The sequence below is a fragment of the Mesoplodon mirus genome, assembly GCF_964341445.2.
Source record: "Mesoplodon mirus genome assembly, chromosome: 2".
Taxonomy (NCBI): domain Eukaryota; kingdom Metazoa; phylum Chordata; class Mammalia; order Artiodactyla; family Ziphiidae; genus Mesoplodon; species Mesoplodon mirus.
Genome location: NC_138977.1, coordinates 158,566,107 through 158,586,328, shown reverse-complemented (window position 1 = coordinate 158,586,328; position 20,222 = coordinate 158,566,107). Strand labels below are relative to the sequence as shown.

The 20,222-nt window shown below is 36.2% G+C and overlaps 1 protein-coding gene across 1 annotated transcript; it reads right to left on the bottom strand.

The window, feature by feature from the left end:
• Nucleotides 1–248: 248 nt before the first annotated feature.
• Nucleotides 249–19,615, bottom strand: CXXC4 (CXXC finger protein 4). The gene is made up of 2 exons (XM_082608513.1): nucleotides 18,482–19,615; nucleotides 249–536 (listed from the first exon to the last, which is right to left on the bottom strand). Exons 1-2 carry the CDS (start codon nucleotides 19,535–19,537, stop codon nucleotides 492–494), a joined length of 1,101 nt encoding a protein of 366 aa, XP_082464639.1. The 5' UTR covers nucleotides 19,538–19,615; the 3' UTR covers nucleotides 249–491.
• Between the last annotated feature and the right edge of the window lie 607 nt (nucleotides 19,616–20,222).

The following is a 20,222-nucleotide window of genomic DNA, read 5'->3' as shown; positions in this document are numbered from 1 at the left end:
ACCAGACTGTTGTGTACAAACTGTTAATCTCCATAGATGCTCAGAGATGATTGTCTCCTTGTGTCTAAACACACAAAATACAAGCTGCTATCTGTACAGTTTACAGTACTGAAACACATATATTTGAAAATGAAGTATAGATATGTACTTTGCAAAGATACATGATTTTACAGCAGGGGTTTACCCAAACTTATTTTTTACAGCCACTTTCAAAATAGACAACAACTTCACTAGGATAGCTAAATTACATCAAAGAAAGAATCAGAGTATAGAAAGTAAATAGACTGGCCAATTCCTCAAGCTCCCAGATTATTTTTATATGTCTTTTTTCTTTTCTTTTCCTTTTTTTTTTTTTTGAAGAAACCCCTATACATAAAATGAAAATAATATCTGGATATTTTCTTCAGTGGTGGACTAAACAGTTTCTTAAAACAAGGCATTTAGTTTGCCTTTCACTTCCAAATGCCTTGAAAATAAGATATACTACTGCTTTAAAAGAACCATCGGAATGCTTCAGCGCTGGGAACAGGTGTTCTCTATAAAAAAAGAGCAAGAAAACAAGTTAAGCTTTCTTTCTATGTCAATATAAAATTAGATTTTTCTCCTTTACACTTCAGTAATATTTTCAGTCAGCTATACACAACATAATGACTTGTATATTTCAACATTTAATAAAAAACAAATGTTTAATCTTAGGATATTACAAAAATTAGAATATTGAATTTAATGATAATTTACTAAATATAATGATTAAAACACATTGGTCTAAAAAATATAGGACACACGGCCTAGAACATGGATAGCAATCAGAAGAAAGGGGGAGGTTCAAACTATTAGCCAATAGTAGGAAGACCAGATACAGTATATACTTACATCAGCCTTACATAGGCTGCATTTTAAGTACGCTTGTTAGAGCCAGCAAGCATACTTAAAATCTGTATCTGCTACATACATATGCAGCCTATGTAAGGCTGATGTTCAGAATTCAGTGAAGTAATTTCTTTATTCTGGAGAATTTCTTTTACGACAGGACAACAACAAATATAACATCAATATTACCTCTATATTTAATAACTACTAATGCTAAACATTCCTACATATAATGGAATGAGAACTATATGGACAAAATATACCACTATTTTAAAATGTCTGCATTTGCAACAAATTGATGTCATATATAGGGGACAAACTTATAACTAACCAATGTTACTCAATGGAGCATAATGATCCTTTTGCACCAGAAAAATAGTATAGTCTTCCAAAGGAGTAATAAGCCAGCACTAAATGTATGAGCAATACTTTTAACAAGAAGCTTACAGTTACTGTGGGTTTTTTTGTTGGATAAACAGTAGTTAAGCTATCAAATTTTCTTTTATATATTAATGTTACAGTAATTCATCATGCCATACTCTTCATTATAAAACAGAATTACATGAGTACATATTGATGGTACATGAGGAACAACAAGCTAAGAGTAAATTTTCCCGGAGGGCAAAAAAAAAGTTGATTTTCTTCCTTAGACCTGTCCAACAAGCCTGTGTAGCCTATAAGACAGCTGCTATAGATTAGTAAGTATGTAAATTGGTAGTTGAATATTACCAAAATATCTAGTGGGTATAAAAGAACACACACACACACATACACACACACACCCTTGTAAACACATCTTAAGACAGTGTTAACAGCACTTGAATTTTCAGAAAATACATGAAAAATTCTACAAACACTCTTTAATAACTGAGGTTAGCTTTTATTTACTTTCTCATATATGACTTATTTGGTTGACACAGTCCTACTGTAGCAATGTCATCTAAAAATAAAACTGTGTTAATTGAGATGTCAAATGAAATTTAAATGAATAAAATAACCATTTTGGCTTATCTGCATTAAATAGAAGTTTAAAAAAACTTCTCAGTTTTTTGTGCTCATAGTCAACATGATATATTTCACAATGAATGTGCTAAGAACAAACTAATGTTGTCTAATTCAAGTTTGCATATAGGTATACAAAAAATATTTAAAACTTGTGAATATTTTCTAAAATCACAAACAAAAAGGTCCATTATTCCCATAACAATAGTACTTACTAATATTGTACTCCCTATTCCTCATGGGTTAATCTATCTTCTTCTCGCCAGTTCACTATGCATACCTGGATCCCCATCATTTGACTTGGTTGGTGAGAAAAACCCCTTTACTACTTTTAAAAAAGTAACTTTTAAATGATATATGTAATTATATGTGCTCATTACACTTATTTAATCATTATTAAAAGTACTGTATGAAATAATAAGAAAATATATTCATTCATCTTAATATTAGTGCTTTACACACACACACATATATATAAGCAGTAAATGAAAACTTAGTTTACACCAGATGCTAACTTGCTGCCTGATGCCAACTAAGAATAAATTTTATATAAGCATGCATACTTATATAAATGTAGTCATTTTTAACAAGATAAGTTAGATCTAAGCATATCCATGCATTGCAGAATCACACATGAAAAATAAACATGTGCATATATATCCATATATATTCACATTTATGTGTACAGTATGTGACAAAGAGATGCCAACTTACTCTCAGATGCCAACTGGAAATAAGACTGTAAGTATATACTTATATATCTTGTATCCTGATAAACATATATGTTTATGAAGATAAACAGAAGAAATATATGGAGCACATTTTTTAAATGAGATGAACTCCTTATGTCTTAGTTTCATTTTTAAATCTCTCTTCCAATTCTTGGCTCTTCCTGTGCCCCTTTCCACCACTCAATTTTATCTGCAATATTTAGGAAAAGCAAGCTTTATAAAATGCCACCCGAGATCAAAGGTCATTGTTGTGAGGAAAAAGATAATCGCTTCTCAACGCTTGTCAGCACTAAATAGTAATTAGATAATGCCGATATGAGAAAAGCAGAGAGCTAGTTTTCTTTACTGTCATGACCTGTCACAAAATTGCACTGTGATGTGTACATATTAGTATGTATACAATTTTGAGACCAGTATGTATCTCCAAAAATAAGGATACAGACAATCCATTGCTACAGGGAAAGGGAGAAGGTAAGCAGGGATGCATCTATTAAAAATTATTTCTCCCTTATATTAAGATCTTTGAGGTTGAACCCTAAAAATGATTAGTTGGGAAATCACTTAAAATATGTGAGAAAATTTAGGAAAACCACTGGTGCATTAATTAGAACAAATCTTCAAGGCATTCACCAGAAACTTGAAGTGAGGATTCTCTAAGTTTTATTTCAGGGTTAAAAAAAGAAACAAAACTCTTCAGCATCCCACAGGCCACACAAAACAGATGTATATCCAACCTCCTGCCCAATTTTCACTGGGCTCACTGGAAATTTCCTTAAGGCCTGGATTGATTCTTTTAAGCCAGAATGGGGGTAGCAACATTGTTTTCATATGTAAAACATTGAGTTAAATTATGGGTTCTAATTAAGTCTGTCCTAATTTGGGGACATATCTTCTCTAATGAGGTCGTCTTTGTAAGAGGACTTCTATTTTAAATGGTTGGGGGGCTTCACCACACCAATGTGGTGGATTAAGCACCCTGACCAGCTACTTTCGGGTTATATAAATTCAAGAGTCCCAGCTGGGGAATCACATTCTTGATGAGATTACAGTGACTTTCTGGATCTCAGTGATGCTTGCAGGAAATCGTTATCCTGAGTGACAGGGAAGCCAGATTCCCCAGGAAGAGAAGGGGGTGGGGGGGTAAAGAACAGAATTGAGTTGATCAGCATTGTTTAAGGCAGTCTTCACTGCTCACACGGGTGCAAACACTGGCAAACAGCAGCCTTGCTCCCAGGAGGCCTGGGGAGAAACCTGCAGCCCCCAGTTCTCCTTGTGGTACTGCTGTAAAGTATGGTGTTCCAGGGAATTCACCCCTACACAAGCCAGACCCAGTATGACCTTCAAGTTTAAAGGAATGCCTTCTGTTTTCCTCCTAAATAAATTTAAAAGGCAAATTATTGAATAAAATAGTTATATAATCCAAACCTAAGTACGTTTTACATTTACTTCTTTAAAAACATGAATACAAAAATTATCAATATGTCTCTGGCAGAAATGTATTTCAGCTTGATTTTCATTAAATCATCAATGAAGAAATAATTAAATGACCTAAAATCAGTAAATATCCCCAAATCTGCTACCTTAAGAATTTGAGCATAACTTTCTCTTTTGGTGCTTGGTAGGCAGTCATGTGAACTGTGGTATCTTTAGGTTGGGCATTCATCTACACACTCTTGTTTAAAATATGTCTAGCCTAATAAAAACTCATCTCCTAAAAACTGAAATTGGGTATCTATACTTTCCTACATATGAATTTGTATGGGATTGGCTATTCACATCTAGCTAGATACAATATGTAAAATGTTGCAGTATTCAGGACACCAAACAAAACTAATCATTTTTAATAAAGCTAGACATGAGTTTTTAAAGACCAAATAAAAGACAACTCGATGCTGAAATTTACTTCAGAATGCATAAAAGTTATAAATTGAGATAATAATTAAGACATTAGCAAATTCTGTAACTAAAGTTAACTATATATTTCCAATATTTATTCATGTAGTTTCTAATCCAAAAGTCTCACTGATTCACATAGGCCTTCAGAATTCTACTGTGAAACAAGATGGCTCTAATACAATACTTCTCAAGCTGAAGTCAGTATTTTGGGGTACCATTATTCTTAGATTAATCAAAAAATAATTTCCTGTTTCCCCATTTATTATTAATTAAAGAAACATAAACACCCAATCATTTTCCGATCCCCACATAATTATGGGAAGTATGCTTTTTCCAACCAAAAGCAAAGCAATTTCGAATTGTAGTTAGCCAATACGGCTTCTTATAAACTCTTTTGAAATACATATATTTCAAATAAAAACTTTTGTTTCACTGTGAGAAGCTCCACTATAAGTTTCTTAGACTTCTGAGCATCTAAGTCCTTGAAATTGGAACCCCTCACTGCATTTGATTTACCTCTTTGCACTAGAACTTGAAAACCTTAATGAATCACTGAAATTCTGCAACAGGAAGTACATGAATAAATATGACAAAAAAAGAATAGCAGGAATCATTGTTTGCCTTTAGACATTTGATTATATTTTGTTTTGGCTTCATATGAAACTTTCAAACTTTGGGGTATTGTGGATAAACAAAAGGAAAAGGATTCCTGATGGTTAAAAAAAAAACTCCTTTTTTCTGATTTGATTCACAAAGAATGCTAAAATATCAAGTTATATAGTTCTTAATTTTTGTACTAACAAAATTTCAAAACCTAATTGGAGAAATGGAAAATTGTATTATATATACTGTACAATATTGTGAATGTGAAAACACACACACATGCACATTATTACAAATTTGGATGATCAGTAGTTATGGTCTAAAATTATACCTAGTAAATGTTAGAGACTCCCCAAAATGTTTTAGGCAAAAATATTTTTCTATATCCTATTTACAAATAGTATATTTTAAAAACCATAATCCAATAACTATAGTAGAATTATTAGCAAGCACAGGTATAGCATAGTTCAGTAAGTTTGAGAGAACAATTAATTTATGATAAGTGATAAGCTCACAGCCCAATAATTTACTGTTATTATAATAAAAAATAACTTTATATTTTAACAATTCCAATATTTTAAAATATATGGATTAATATAAGTACACACTGTTTCCACTTTTCAAAGTACAGCTAACTTACTTTCTCGCTCTGTCCTGTTGTACTTTATATGTATCATATATGTGCTGTCTACCAGATTAATTTTTCTCATAATTCAGATTCATTCATCATATAACTGTACAAGTCTTTGGTATGCTCACACCTTATTTTGGCCATGATCCAGGATGTAAACTAAAAACACCTATCAAATACCACTAATGGGAATATTAGACCCCTCTTTAAAAGGGAGAAAGCACCAAATAAGTAACTGCATAACTTTTATGACCCACATTTCTGGAGGTCTTAAATATGATTATAAGGAGCATTCCACTTTTCTGGTTTCCAAACTGACATTTGGGGCCAGGATTTCTCTGATTAATGGTGCAACTAGAGATGACTTTTTCATTAGGATTGATGCTCTGTGGGCTATTGCTCCTGCTACTTCTTCTGACTTGCAAATATGAAGGCTCTTCCTCTTCCCCCCCTCTTATGAGAACACCACCACCCTCCCCATCACCACTGTGATGGCATGACTTTAAATTTAGCTAACTTTTGTAAATGGAAAGATGAGATTATATACTATGTTGGAAAGGTGCTAAATCAAGTCAATATGGTGGTAGAGCCAGTAAGGAAAACAACTGTCCAAAGGTGGGTGTGTGTGTATATGGGGAAGGAGTGGGTTGGTAGGAAGAGAAGTAACAGTTTGACACCAAGATTCCCACTGGCCCAGAAGTGGCCAAAAGAGGCACGCACTTTTGGCCCCAGTATCTAATGTAACTACTTGATTTAGGCAAGTGTCTTGATTAATGTTATATAGGATTATACTTCAATTGCTTTTGGTAAAAACACTTCAAACCACATCCTTCCAACAATAAGCAAATTTATTGTATTACACATGGGTAGTTTAGTGAGTAAAATATTCTTGGATTTATAAAAATAAACTATAATAGGGATGGTACCAGGATAAGCAGAAAGAGAAAAAAATTTCAACGATCCATAAATTTAAAAGATGCTTTTGAAAAAATATTTTATATATTATTTTTAGCCTATGTATAAGAGGAAGTGTGAAAGGAAATTAAACTTGATATTAAAAAAGCAAAAATCAGGTTAATAAAATCAATACTGTCAAGAATGATTAAAATATTTAGAGTTAATTTTATTTATATATGCCAATATGTTTAAATCTTTATGAAAAAAATATATGGTTATACGATAATGAATCTGAATATATATACATATATATGAATGTATGAATTCATATATATATATATATATATATATATATATATATGGCAGACACAAGATAAATAATTTTATCTCCCCTCAAAGTCACTCTACTGATTCCTGTTGACTACAACAATACCTTTAGGTGAGATCATTGCTAATTAGCTATCGAAAACACCACCAGCATTCTGTTCATGACCAAGTTGTTGGACAATTTTTTAAAATTTTGGTTATTTTTTTAAAGCAGACAGTGAACTGTCATCTTTTATTAAAGAGAAGAAATATTCACATAAAATGTGAAGAAATGGGAGGTCAGTTAAAAAAATTGAGGTGATTTTTAAAGCCATCAGAACCATGATTTAGACAGACTCTAACTTCTATTCAAATAAAATACAATAGTTACACCTAATCTCTATAAGAAATTCAAATTATGGTGCTTCTTTTTGATTATTAGAGATGTGGGAATTTGAGAAATATTCATTTTTTTCTATATTACATAAAAAGTGAAAATAAGTTTAATAGAAAATTCCTCTTGGGCTAAGTTCTATAATATTTTGAATGTAGTCACTGAACTTCATTTCTTTCAGAATCTTCTATGATAAAAAGCCAACCGCTGAGATAGACCCAACCTAGAAACCAAAGTGTGTTTTATGTCCATTAATTGCTTGGAGGAATTTAGAGAAAATTCCAAACTTTTCACAGTCATTAGATATTATCAGCAAAATAATGTACTTGATTAAAACTATACTTCTGAGAATCACATGTTGCTTGGAGTATTTCTTTCAAAAAAAAAAACTTTTTAATAACTGCAATTGCCATTACACTGAATGTTTAAATTCAGTCATGCTGACTTCTTGGTTTCTTCCCTTAATTTTCTGTTTAAATAATAAAATTGAAAAGTATACAGTCAACAATTATAATTTAATCAAGTTATTACATGTTACTTGGCTCTTTAGAAATGTATTTTGGTTAATCTCCCTCATTAAGAGGACATACACTCTGAAGCAGTCTCCACTAACATGGTATCACCGTATCTTGTTCTAGAGCAAGTCCTTAAGAGTCAAATTTCTCCTTAGGGAATTTCCATGTACTACTTCTTTTTCTATGTGTATCATGTACTCCATCTTCATGCAAACAGAGTCACAATCACATAGTTAACTAACTAGTAGAGTAAATTAATAAGCTTAACTTTTTTCAGGCACAGGATTTATAAGCTGTAGTGATTAATATTCCTTTTATTATTTTTCTGGAGTCTTTTCTATATGTGAAATTCTGTATTTTCCAGGAAATTCTCTGTATAACCCCTTAAAAATTACACTGATATTTTTGAACAGTTAGTTGTTTATAGATGCTGATGGCCTCTATCTCCCTAAACACCATCATCAATTTTTAGCATCAGTTTTCCCATCTTGGCATTTCTATGTTTCTAATTACAGACTTGAACAAATTACTCTTAAAGAGAAATTAGGAGGACAAAAAATCTAGTTAGTTTACATAAAACTATTTTATCCACTATGGTAAATGAAAAGAAAAAATGCTGAGTGGTTCTAGTGAATCTAAACCCAGACTCATGGCATCTTTCAAAAGAAATTTGAGGCATTAACTATTTCTACTAATTTCTTATTTAAACCAGGCTCAAAAAGATGACCTTGAACATGACAATCCTTTCTGCCAACATGCTCCTTTCTCATTTCTCTTTAATCTATAACACTACAGTCTTCCTGTCCTCCCTCTCTCCCTCCCTCCCTTTCTTCTTTTCTTCCTTCCTTCCTTTCTTTCTTTCAATATAGCTCTTTCTCTTATTCAGGTCATACAAGGGTTTCCAGTGCTCTGTAAAATATGCTTGAAATAACAAATCATACTGTAGATTCTCAGTATGTTCAAGGCAAGAATTCCTTTTTCTTTTCTTATTCCTTGAAAAATTCTGGAGTACTAATAGAAAACTTAATACTACACTACATAACCACATGAGGTAGCCAAGTAGAAATCACAGATAGCAGTATATGTTTCTTATCTAGATCTGGGAACAACTAGGCCAAGGATGAATTAAGGAATCCCAAGGCTTTTAAATAGGTGTGAGATTGCTTTCAGAGTTTTCTAAAATTACAATTATATCATTTGAAATGTGTCCATTTTTGGGGCTGATAATTAAGAGTGTAAGTAGGGAGCTAATTATCTTGATGAAAGATTAAGATGTAGAATTAGGGAATGACATAGGTATTTTAAAAAGGCAGTTAGGAATAACGAAAAGTTTGAGTTCCTTAAGCGAAGATGTGTGTGTGTGTGTATGTGTGTGTATCCACAGCACTTACTATAAATCTTAGAAAATAACAGTTCCTACCTAAAGATATGTTGAATTGAATTGAATTTATCAAGGGTTTACAATGTGTTTAGTATATACCATGAATTCATGAATATACCTCATAGGTACAGACCTGCCTAGGAGAAGTAAAGACACACTGCTTATAGAAACACATTTGCATTTTACTCTTTATCTTGGTAACATTGTTCCATTTACAAATATAATTTCTTTCCTCACTACAGATTTGTTCAATAGTGTTGTGGCTGTCACTAAACTAGTGTTTTTCAAGCTTTTTTGACTGCAACCAACAGTTGGAAATACATTCTACATAGCAGCCTAGTACATGCATACACATACATTTATGTGTACATACATAAGTGAAACAAAAGTTTAACAATATGTACTCTTACTACATGTGATACACTCATATATTTTCTGCTCCATTCCATTCTATTCTACTTTCTAAAAATCCTGGTGATAAGCCAACACATTGGTTTTCATGGACCACTAATGTGTTGTCACCTGCAGTTTGCAAAACACAACTTCACGCCATACAAATAACATGTATATGTGAAAAGCATCACATGAGGAAAATCCAAAACCACTCCACTTCATAACACATTTAACTCTATGGATAGCAGCCTTACATAGAACAACCAATATGTATATCCTTTGGCATTTTAAAGACTAGTGTTCTCTATTTTGTTTTCCATGACTGACAATTAGAGCACACTGAGTGTTTCTGAGAAGATGCCACATCTCACTTCGCATTCATCTACATACAACTGAGAATTTTATCTCTTTTCCTTATTCTTGACTCCATTAAAACCATCCCTGATCTCATTTAACCTATAAACAAGAACATTTCCCATAGAAAAGTCTTTGCCCAGCACAGTTATTTTTCTGCCACTGATTCACCATCACTCATAATCATCATTTCCAATTAAATCTAGTCTATTATTCTTTTAAAAATTTATTTCATCTCTTTTCACTCTGTAAAGTTTTAAAGAAAATACATCTTCTCCAGAATTTGCCAGATTTGCTGAAATACACAGAAATGCCCATGACTCTTCCTGCTCTATAAACATTTATCCCTTTCTTTGCTCATCCTACTTGATCTCTATCCTTTTGATACTATCAATCATCCAGTTTTTTTTTAAGCCCTTGAGCAAGAAGCAGACCTTTCAGCACAGTTTCCCCCATAGTTTGACACTTTTCTTCACTTGTTCCAGAATGTCCTCTGAAATATGAATTTAGATGAATATGACACCCAAATGGAATCCCATCTTCCACCCATCTTGGAAGTATTCAGTTACACTCGCGAGTTATCCTAGCAAATGTTTCAAAGGCATAAGTAAACATAATAACATCAGCTAAAACACAATCTGTTTTTCCTTGTCTCTAATTCAGCGGCCACTCCACTGAACTTTAGACTCAGCTCTGACTCCCTAACCAAATGTATTGAGTCAAGCACGAAAACATTATCTCCTCCCCTTATTGTTTCCATTCTCTGCAAAACTTCTATAACTGTTTCAGCAGTTATAGTCAGAAAAGCAGATGTCCATACCCTGTCCTGACAAAACTTCTTCTAGATACTGCATTGCACCCTGGCTTGAATATCTCTTTCTCCTTCGTTTTTAGAGCTTTCTTGGTTAGTATTCCAAGTCTTTTAGGGCTTATCACTATTTTCTCCCAGAAAACCAACAGCATTTTCTATTATTGCTCACTAACTTTCTTCATTTCATAAATACTCTCTTCTTATTAAAAAGAAAAAAGAAAAAGATCTGCATAGTCACTTCACTTTTTAATCTCAAAATGTATATCTACCTGTTTAACTTCCTACACACTCACTCACACACACACACACACCCCATCTTCAAAAACAAGAGTTACTCTACACTTTTCCAGTGTTTGTAAATATGTTCTCCAACCAGAATCTGTGACAAGCATTTAACCATTTCTTACAATAATTTTCTTAAACTCACAAATGCACATTTAGAACAACTCCTGTGTCTGTCCAAATAAAGGAAATAGTAGCCAAACAAAGGTATTGAGTTGAAACACACACACACACACACACACACACACACACAAAATGTATTAAAAGATACAGAAATTAATGGTAGTGGTGTTCCTTTGGTGAGGAAGGAGGATTTGTTTATCAGGTTTATCTCTTTCCAAGTGAAATCATGCCAGATGTTTGGTGAACTGGATGATTAAAACAAGTATTCAGAAAACTCAAAGCCACAAAAGAGTCTACATGGGCTTTAATTTCTGATAACCATAAATAACTTGTTGGTATACTGAATTATTTATAAATGTAATTGTCTTCTCCTCTACTTTTTATTGATGACTTTAAATTAGGAACCAGAAATCGTATAGCATCTTTCAGTATGCAAAGAACATGAACCTACACACAATATTAAAAGTTGTAGTGAAGGTTGGTATTACTATGTCCATTTCACAGTTGAGGAGGTAAAGTTCAGAGAAGTAATGCTGATGTAGCTAATATTGTTCAACTGGTAAGTTACTTGAAACTAGTGGCTCTTCCCACAATCTATCACCTAAATGTAGCCACAAGGGCCCAAATATTATTTTTAATTATAAAATAAGTGAAAAGCCAAGAAACTAGTAGTTTATTTTTTCTAAATATAATTTATATTTGCTTTTATATCAGCCAAAGAAATGCATCTTTAGTTATTAGTTCTTTGAAAAAGCAGTTGTTTGCTATGCGACTGTCTTCTGAGTAAGAAGTGTAACGTGAAATAGATAGGTTAAAGATCAAAAAAATTGAAAACCAAAAAAATTTCACAGGCTCACTCTCATACCTGGCTATGGATTCTTGTGCTCTTGAAATAAATTAAGAGAAAGCCTTGAAGTTTCACAGAGAAAAAAATATTTCTCATAATGTTTTAGAGTAGAAGTTAACAAGCCTGCTGGGATCCTTTTAGCCCCTGCAGAGCTAAGTCTTCAACATTATTAAATGGCTGTCGCATCTGAAGTATGCTGCAACATAACTCAATAAACAACAAAAAACATGTGATGCTGACTAGAGGGAGGCTTTTCGATTACCCTGCAGAATAATTCAATTTCAGGACAGGTGTTTGCATGTGATGAAACAAGATATGACTGAAGGATAAAACCACCTGTGTGTCCCTCCCTCAATATTTTGAAACTACTAAGGATAATAGCATAAATGCTAGATGAAAAAGTATGTTAAGAACGAGCAGAAGCACTGCAGAACAAATGAAGGAATACAATTATGCATGCACCAAATCCTCAAAATTTACACTGATCCCACCAAAGAAAGTACTGTCTTGAAAACAGGCTTTTGTTAAAAAAAAAAAAAAAAATGATATTATCTAGAATGCTCTACTTCCCCAGCCAAGATCATCTGACGTTCTAATTGGTAACTGAAAAATCACACTTATAAAGGTGAAAGATTTTACCATTATTTTGGGTTCATTTTTGCTTTTTAAAAACTAATCTAGGGCTTCCCTGGTGGCGCAGTGGTTGAGAGTCCGCCTGGCGATGCAGGGGACACGGGTTCGTGCCCCGGTCCGGGAAGATCCCACATGCCGCGGAGCGGCTGGGCCCGTGAGCCATGGCCGCTGAGCCTGCGCGTCCGGAACCTGTGCTCGGCAACGGGAGAGGCCACAACAGTGAGAGGCCCGCATACCGCAAAAAACAAACAAACAAACAAAAAAACTAATCTAAAACTAAGAGGAAAACTGAAAGAGAAGTAGTCCTTTGTCCAACTTGCATATTTACATGGGCCTTTCAATAAATCTTGAATTTAACCTATTAATTTAAGTAGTTATTTTTATATGATGAATGAGCTCATTTTTAATATTTGTAAAATATGAATAAAAATAAATATAAGAGACTGAAGCATATCCAGGCTTGTGAAACTTATTGGATAGTAGGACATTTTGGTACATTTTTCCAAAGCAAAATTAAAAAGTCAATTGTTTTCTGGTAAAAGTAAACTACATATTCAATCTGACCAATTGAGATTGAACAGTAAGTTCTAAGAGCACCAACTACTTCAGATGAGTTTTTTTAAGATACACTTCAACCTGTTCCTGGGGAACACTCCAGTAGTTTTTTGGTTTATGTTTATATCCAGAGGGAATATTCTACCAGTGTCTCCAGGATCACCCTGACAGTTCTTCAGTCTCCAACCTTGCACTCTAGAACAAATATGGATGAAATGCCCATGTCTTCTTACATGCCTTTCAGTTTTTAGTCTTACAGACTATTTTATTAAATTGTCCTGTATTTGTCAATCTGTAAGTCTGCACTGTGCAAAATTCTTAACTATTCACCCAGGAGAACAGTTGACTAAAACTAACCAAAATATGCAGCAATGCTTCAGTAATCAATTCATTAAAAAGTTTAAAAATCAAGTAACTTTTATTTCCTTCATCACTAGATATACCTTCCATTCTCACTTAAAATATCCAAATATTTTTATATGATTAAAGTCTAAAGTTTGTTGTTGTTATTGGCTTTTTGATTGTTTATTTTTATTTTGTTTAATGATGGCTGAACTTCAGACAAACATTCTTATAGGATAATTTACAAATGCTTTTAATTGCTTTAATTCTACTATTCCTAATTGCCATCCAAAAGATTGGTTAGAATTTGCATGATGTTTGGATGAGAAGGGGTATGATTTTCATTTAGGAATTATTTTAAAATGTGTGGTTCTTTTAAAAACAACTTTGACTAACTTGTATTAAATCTAGTGATGGAAACAATCTCACTGGACTTGAATTACACTTTGATGTCTTGGCAACAAATCTATTTTCTGCCTTTAGTCAAAGCTGAACTTTTCTGAGCTTTTTTCCTTAGCATTTATGAAATTCAGACTATTTTCCCTATGTTATTTCTATATTACATTCTAGTGTTAATCTACTATCATTTGGTTTGAATTTCTTGAAAAGTTTCCTCTTTCCTTTTGATTAAAACAAAAATGTGTATTTTTATACTGGGATGTTTTTGATTCTTGAAACTGAAAACTGAAAACCCATTTTTGAACTATGATATAAAATGACAAACTGTTGTATGTTGCAATTTAAGATACGAAACATCTGTATTTTACCTGTAGTTTTTTTTTTGTCACAAACTTCTAAATCTTATATGACATGTTCAATTGTTGACCAGTTTCGTTATTTAACCATAGAGAGTCTGAGTTTGAGTGACACACCTATTTTATGTGTGGTCTACAAGTGAAAAGGTGAGGAAGCAGGTGCCACCCTCCTGCAAAAATCGCAGACAATGCTCTGTCCAGAATTTTACAATTGCCATTTGTGTGGTTGAAGCTCTTAGAACTTAACGTCGTATACAGGAAATGTGTCCCTCCTCCCTTAGAACACTCTTCGAAATCCAGTTACCAAGCGTGGGGCAATATCTGGATGCTTTCCACGAGACCTCCTAGGACCTCAACGTAACTTGTGGAAAATTATTTGGGGCCCGTTCATTTAGCAGATAAATTTTTAAAAGAGAGAAAAGAAAAGAAAGATGAGATTATCCTTTTTTCCTGACTTTCCAGTTTCTCAGTCTCTTCACTCTAACGTTCTTCTTCCAACTCCCGCCTCCAGCTCACAGAAAGCCTGGGTGGCAGCGGTGTGTACGCTCAGCAGAGAGCCAAGAGCGGGGGCAGGGAAGTCTCCCGAGGCACTGCTTACTAATGTAATTCCATAAATCAGCTAATGGGAGAGAAACCAGATCTGTGTGGTCTCTAATGCTGTCCCACAGAGATCAATCATGTCACCTGAACAATGTTCAGGGACTACGAGGCTGGGGTTACCCACGGGACAATTTTCTCCCTTGAGTCATATCAGGTTGAGAGATTTAAAAAAAGGTTAGGTCTTCGTATCAGAAATGTAACTGCTGTGAATATAAAAACTACAGGATTCCCTTTGTATGAGATTACCTTTGTGTGAGACAAAGGTCTGTCATATAATGTATTATCATACTATGTAATCATATTTCTTAAAATATCTGGGAACTTAATATTGATCATTTAGGATACAAGTTTTTAAGATAAGTTTTGTTGCACAGGGGCATACAGAATTTGTAATGACTGCTTTGAATAATCAGTGATAATTTTTTTAGTAGAGTAATTGACTAAATGAATAGTCTTATATGCAACTATACAGTGCACAATATCATAGGAAAACTAAGTTTGTTTTATATGCATTGTTATCATATGGAATACTATAAAGGGGTGATTTTATTAATATATTTTGAAGGAATTAAGATGCTCTTAACATGAGGCTAAGCAGGAAAACGTGGAAATAAGTAAAGCAGTTTTAAAAGGAATGCCAGAGGGAGGCTTTAAAAAATGTGGGCAAGAATCCCAACACATCTATGTGAATCCGTCTTAATTTCAGTTTACTCACCCTGAGAATCTGATTACACCTCCAGTATTTGGCATGAGAATAAGTCAAAGGGAAGAAGAGCACATGGGGCTTGAAGTGATAAATAAGAATAGTAGTGATGACTATAATCCAGATATTAATTGGTGTCCATAATTTAAAGTCAACAAATATTAGCTACTGAACTTACACCTGAAATCCACAGGTAATATCCATAATGAATCCCCAAATCACTATCCTTAGCCAGGGAGTCTACCTGACATCTAAAACATCTCCACAGATGATGATAAGTTACAGAAACCAAATTAGAGAGGGAAGCAGGTCAGCAGGGGTACTTTTCACCATCCCACAACCACTGCTCCAGCTTTGGTTCAGTCATGTAAACCCTGTCACTCTGACATGCATCCAGCTGGTTTCCTACAACCATAACTGTGTGGTTACACATGTGCTTAAGGCAATCATGCTGCCTTTGCCGCTTTAAAATGACCTAGATAGAATCTTGGCCAATTAAAATTTAAAAGTAAACAAAACTTTTTCTTTCTTTCTGCCAAATTGCATTCCATTAATAATCTTAGCTTTGAACCAAGAACAATTCTCTGGTAGGAAGGGGTATATAGCTAGGAGAACATCTTCAGAGAGCTCTACAAAGAGAGAACTGTGTTTCCCCTCCCATCCAAACCCCAGTTTCTGAAGATCAACAGAATTTTAAAAGAGAAGAAAAGGTAAAATTATGGAATTTTGTGATCAAAAAGCCTAAGAAACTTAAGGATCATGATAAGTTTGTGGGAAAACTATCAAAAGGAAGAAAAAAGGAAACTTATGAAATTTGTTTAGACTAATAAATCAGCATAGAAACTTGTGCAGAAAACCTCTTGGTACTCACATTAAACTCGTTCAGAGAGGTTACTTACTAAATAAATGAGAATTATTCAGTGGTCCTATCTACTACATACCCTAAATTGGGATGCAGGCAGTGCGTGAGTCTAGCAAAAAATGAAGGCCACTTAGCAACACCAAATCTATAATTCTAGATTTTATAATCCTAGATACTATAGTTCAAGAGGAAAAAAAAGTAAAAGCTATGTAGTGCTTATCAACTGGGCAATAACAGGAGGCTTTATTATGAACTGAATTTTAATTGCCCATGGGCCTTAGAGACCTAGAGAAGTTATATTAATCCAGAGAAGATCATTAAAAGCTAAAAACTAATTTTTGCCACCTAAGAAAACACATGGACCTACGCCTTTATAATTGCTATTACCTTTGCTTAAGCAGAGTTGCCAAAGGAAATGTAATAAACCACCCTGGAGTAAAGTCAAACTTTCATCAGAGATGGGTTCTTTTATAAAGAGAAATCAATGCAATATTTTGATGGAATTGATCATAATCAATAATGATATCAATATAAATTGATTTTGAGGGAATTCCAAAGTGCTATTTGCTTTGACTTATATTAATAAAACTTAAAAAAAAAAAACCTGTATCTTACTTGTGTTCAAACATGCAAAGATCTTTAACTCTTTTCCCTTCTCCTTTTAAAGACCAGTCCTTCTTGGAGAAAATTCCTTTAAGCCACATTCACAATTTTTTAAAATAATGTGCAGATTTTCCTCTGATGATAACTTGTGAGAACCACTCTCAGCCTACAATCCAGCCCATTGAATATTCCCTAATGCTAAATCCACCACCTATATATGAACACTTAGCCATCTACTCTGTAAATTATATCAAGAGGCTAAATATGATTACCTTTCTATATTTCTTTACTAAATATACCACCAAACCCATTTACCTCTGATTTTTCATTTATTCCCTTTTTGTTTTGATCAGGTCACCATATGAAATTTCCACCAAACACATCAATCTTTGTATTTAACATAATTAAAAGCCTAATTTAACAATTAATTTAGTGATAATCTGTACGTTGTCTGTTTTAAGGGCATATATGAAAAAGAAACTATTATTGACCAAATAGTGTGTCCAACAAAACAGTGCTTGGTGTATAGAACAATTTTGTGACTACAAAATGTTTAATCTGCTAAATGCAGAACCCCAAATTTATATTTTTTGTAACTGAGTTTTAGGAATCATTCGTTTCTAAGCTATGTAAGACATTATTAAATAAAATTACCATCACCTACTACAAATTTTATCTATTCTAAGTCATCTCTCCTTAAAAACTGCAAATGGTGTTCACCTTTCTATACTATATCCACTTTCCGGAAAAACACCAAGTATGCAGAAAATAAAATGAGGAAACAGAAACATTTTGTCATGGTAAGGAGAAAAATTATCCTAGAAGAGGGTAGAAAATCCCCTTTTGAATTAATGTATTTCCGTTTCAATGGTGTGTGTGTGTGTGTGTGTGTGTGTGTGTGTGTGTGAATGGGAATGTAGGCTTGTGTGCCACAAACTGTGTCCTCACTGTTACAACTGGGCCACTAATAAGTCTCTCTTGTCCAATAAAAGTATATAGAATGTGATGTGTCCTACCCGTTGGGCAGAGATGCTTTTAAAAATAATAATAAGGGGGGAGGGGTCATTTTGAACCACCAAGGGAAATTTCTGACCATATTGAATGTGAAACTTCTGATTTTTCAAACCAATTACATTAGTTTTCCTCCCGGAGCTAAAAAGGAGGGGCGCCCTCCCCATATGGAGGGCGGTTCCAGGCGAAGTGCAGCTGGGGAGGGTGGCGGAGAGGCCATGACCTCCGCAAACCACCTACAACTGTATCTTACAACCTGAATGAAGCTTCAGGAAAGGGGTACTGCATCTTGAAGCCAGACACGAAGCCCTGAAGGGGAGAGGAGAGGGGAGTGAGGAGGGAGGGGGGGAGACTGGGAAACAAGAAATCATCTCCTCTGACCTCTAGCGAAGTGCCAGGTTTTTTCTTTAGCTCTTCACATTTTCTAAATTTGCAGATCTGGTGTCCCGTTTTGCGGTTCCTGCAACTGCTGCAGACGCCACAGTTGATGAGCCTCTTGCAGGGCACGCAGACCCCACACCTTTTCCTCTTCTTCTTGGCCGGGTTGGCTCCGCCAGCTCCCCCCGAGGAGGACGAGGAGGAGGAGGAATGATTCTGCGGGCAGTCTGCCAGATTGGCAATTTGAAACGCACTGTCTGTGACGGCTGCTGAGGCTGCTGCGGGGGAGTGAAGGGCTGTCATGACGATGACCCCTGGAGGTAATGAGATGCCCCCTAAAGCCGGGATAGCGGAAAAAGTCCCCACGCGCTCGGGGAGATTCATTATCTCTGCTTCAGCAGCGCCGCATTTGAGCTTGTTCATGCATTCCCCCGCCAAAGGTCTGCAGTGTTCGGGGGATAAGGTGGAGAGGAAATTAGTATTTGCCATTTGCAACGACGGCTCTGGCGGGCAGCCAGCTTTCCCCAGCCTCTGGGAGTCGTTTCGGTGGTGCATGCTGGTCCTGCTGCCGCCGCCGCCGCCGCCGCCGCCGCCGCCGCCACCACCACCGCCGGTGGGGAGGATCGCCGAGGAGGAGGCGGAGGAGGAGGCGGCGGCGGAGGAGGATTTCCTGCTGCCCCCGCCGCCCCCGCCGCCGCCGCCGCCGCCGCCGCCGCCTCCGCCGCCCCCGCCCCCGCCACTGCCCCAGAGCATGGCGGTGGCGGCGGCGGCGGTGGCCGCGTTGTCGCAGTTCCAGGGGGACATGCCGATGCGCGCGGCGGCCGCGGCGGCGGCGGCGCTGCTGGGGAAGATGGGGGTGGTGATGCGCGCGATCTTGGCCGCCTGCGGGAAGGCGCCCCCGTTGGTCTTGTAGAAGGAGGTGGCAAAGGAGCGGTAGCGCTCCATCTCCGAGTTGTAATCCACAAGGCTGTTCAGGGCCCCCTCGGGCAGGTGGCTTTCCTTGGGCAAGCCCGGGGCCTCCGGGCTCGGCCCGGGCTCCACGCAGACATTGGTGTTCATGGTACAGGGGGGGAAGAAGGGGTGCAGGGTGGAAGTGGGGACCGTCTGGTCCGACACCTGGGTGGGAAAGGGGGGAAGGTGGGGGGGAGGGAAGGGGGTGATGGTGGTGCCGGGGTGGGGGCCGAGGCAGGAGGGGAAAGTGGGTCCGGGTGGGGAGAGCAAGGTGAGGACTGCTTTATTCCTCTCTGGGGCGCATTTCCACAGACGGTGAATTCCCAGGCAGCGTCTTCCTTTGCATTATCCTCCAACTGTTACAACTAAAATAAAGAAAGTCATTCCAACAAGCAGCACGAGGAAAAAGATCGACAAATAAATAAACAGCCTCCCTCACTACCCCACCGCAGACGCTGAAAGCTCCCACATTCTTCGTCAGGTCGTTTGCATAACAATCATCAAGACGTGACCCCCCCCATTCCCATCCTTCCCCCACGCTCCCAGCCCCGCTCTCTCCCTCCCCACAGCACACCACGGCTCCTCCCCCCTATTCTTATAACCCTCCTGAGAAAATGTATTAATAGCCAGGATACCCAGGGATAGAGGAAAGACAGGGGTGACAAATGCCGAGGGAAAAGGGCAATTGGAGTGCTTAAAGACATGCAAATCAGGGGTGGGAGGGCGATACTACCTATAAGCAGAGGGCATTTAAACATTATGAAATGTATGAACAAGTGCTGCCTGGGCATGC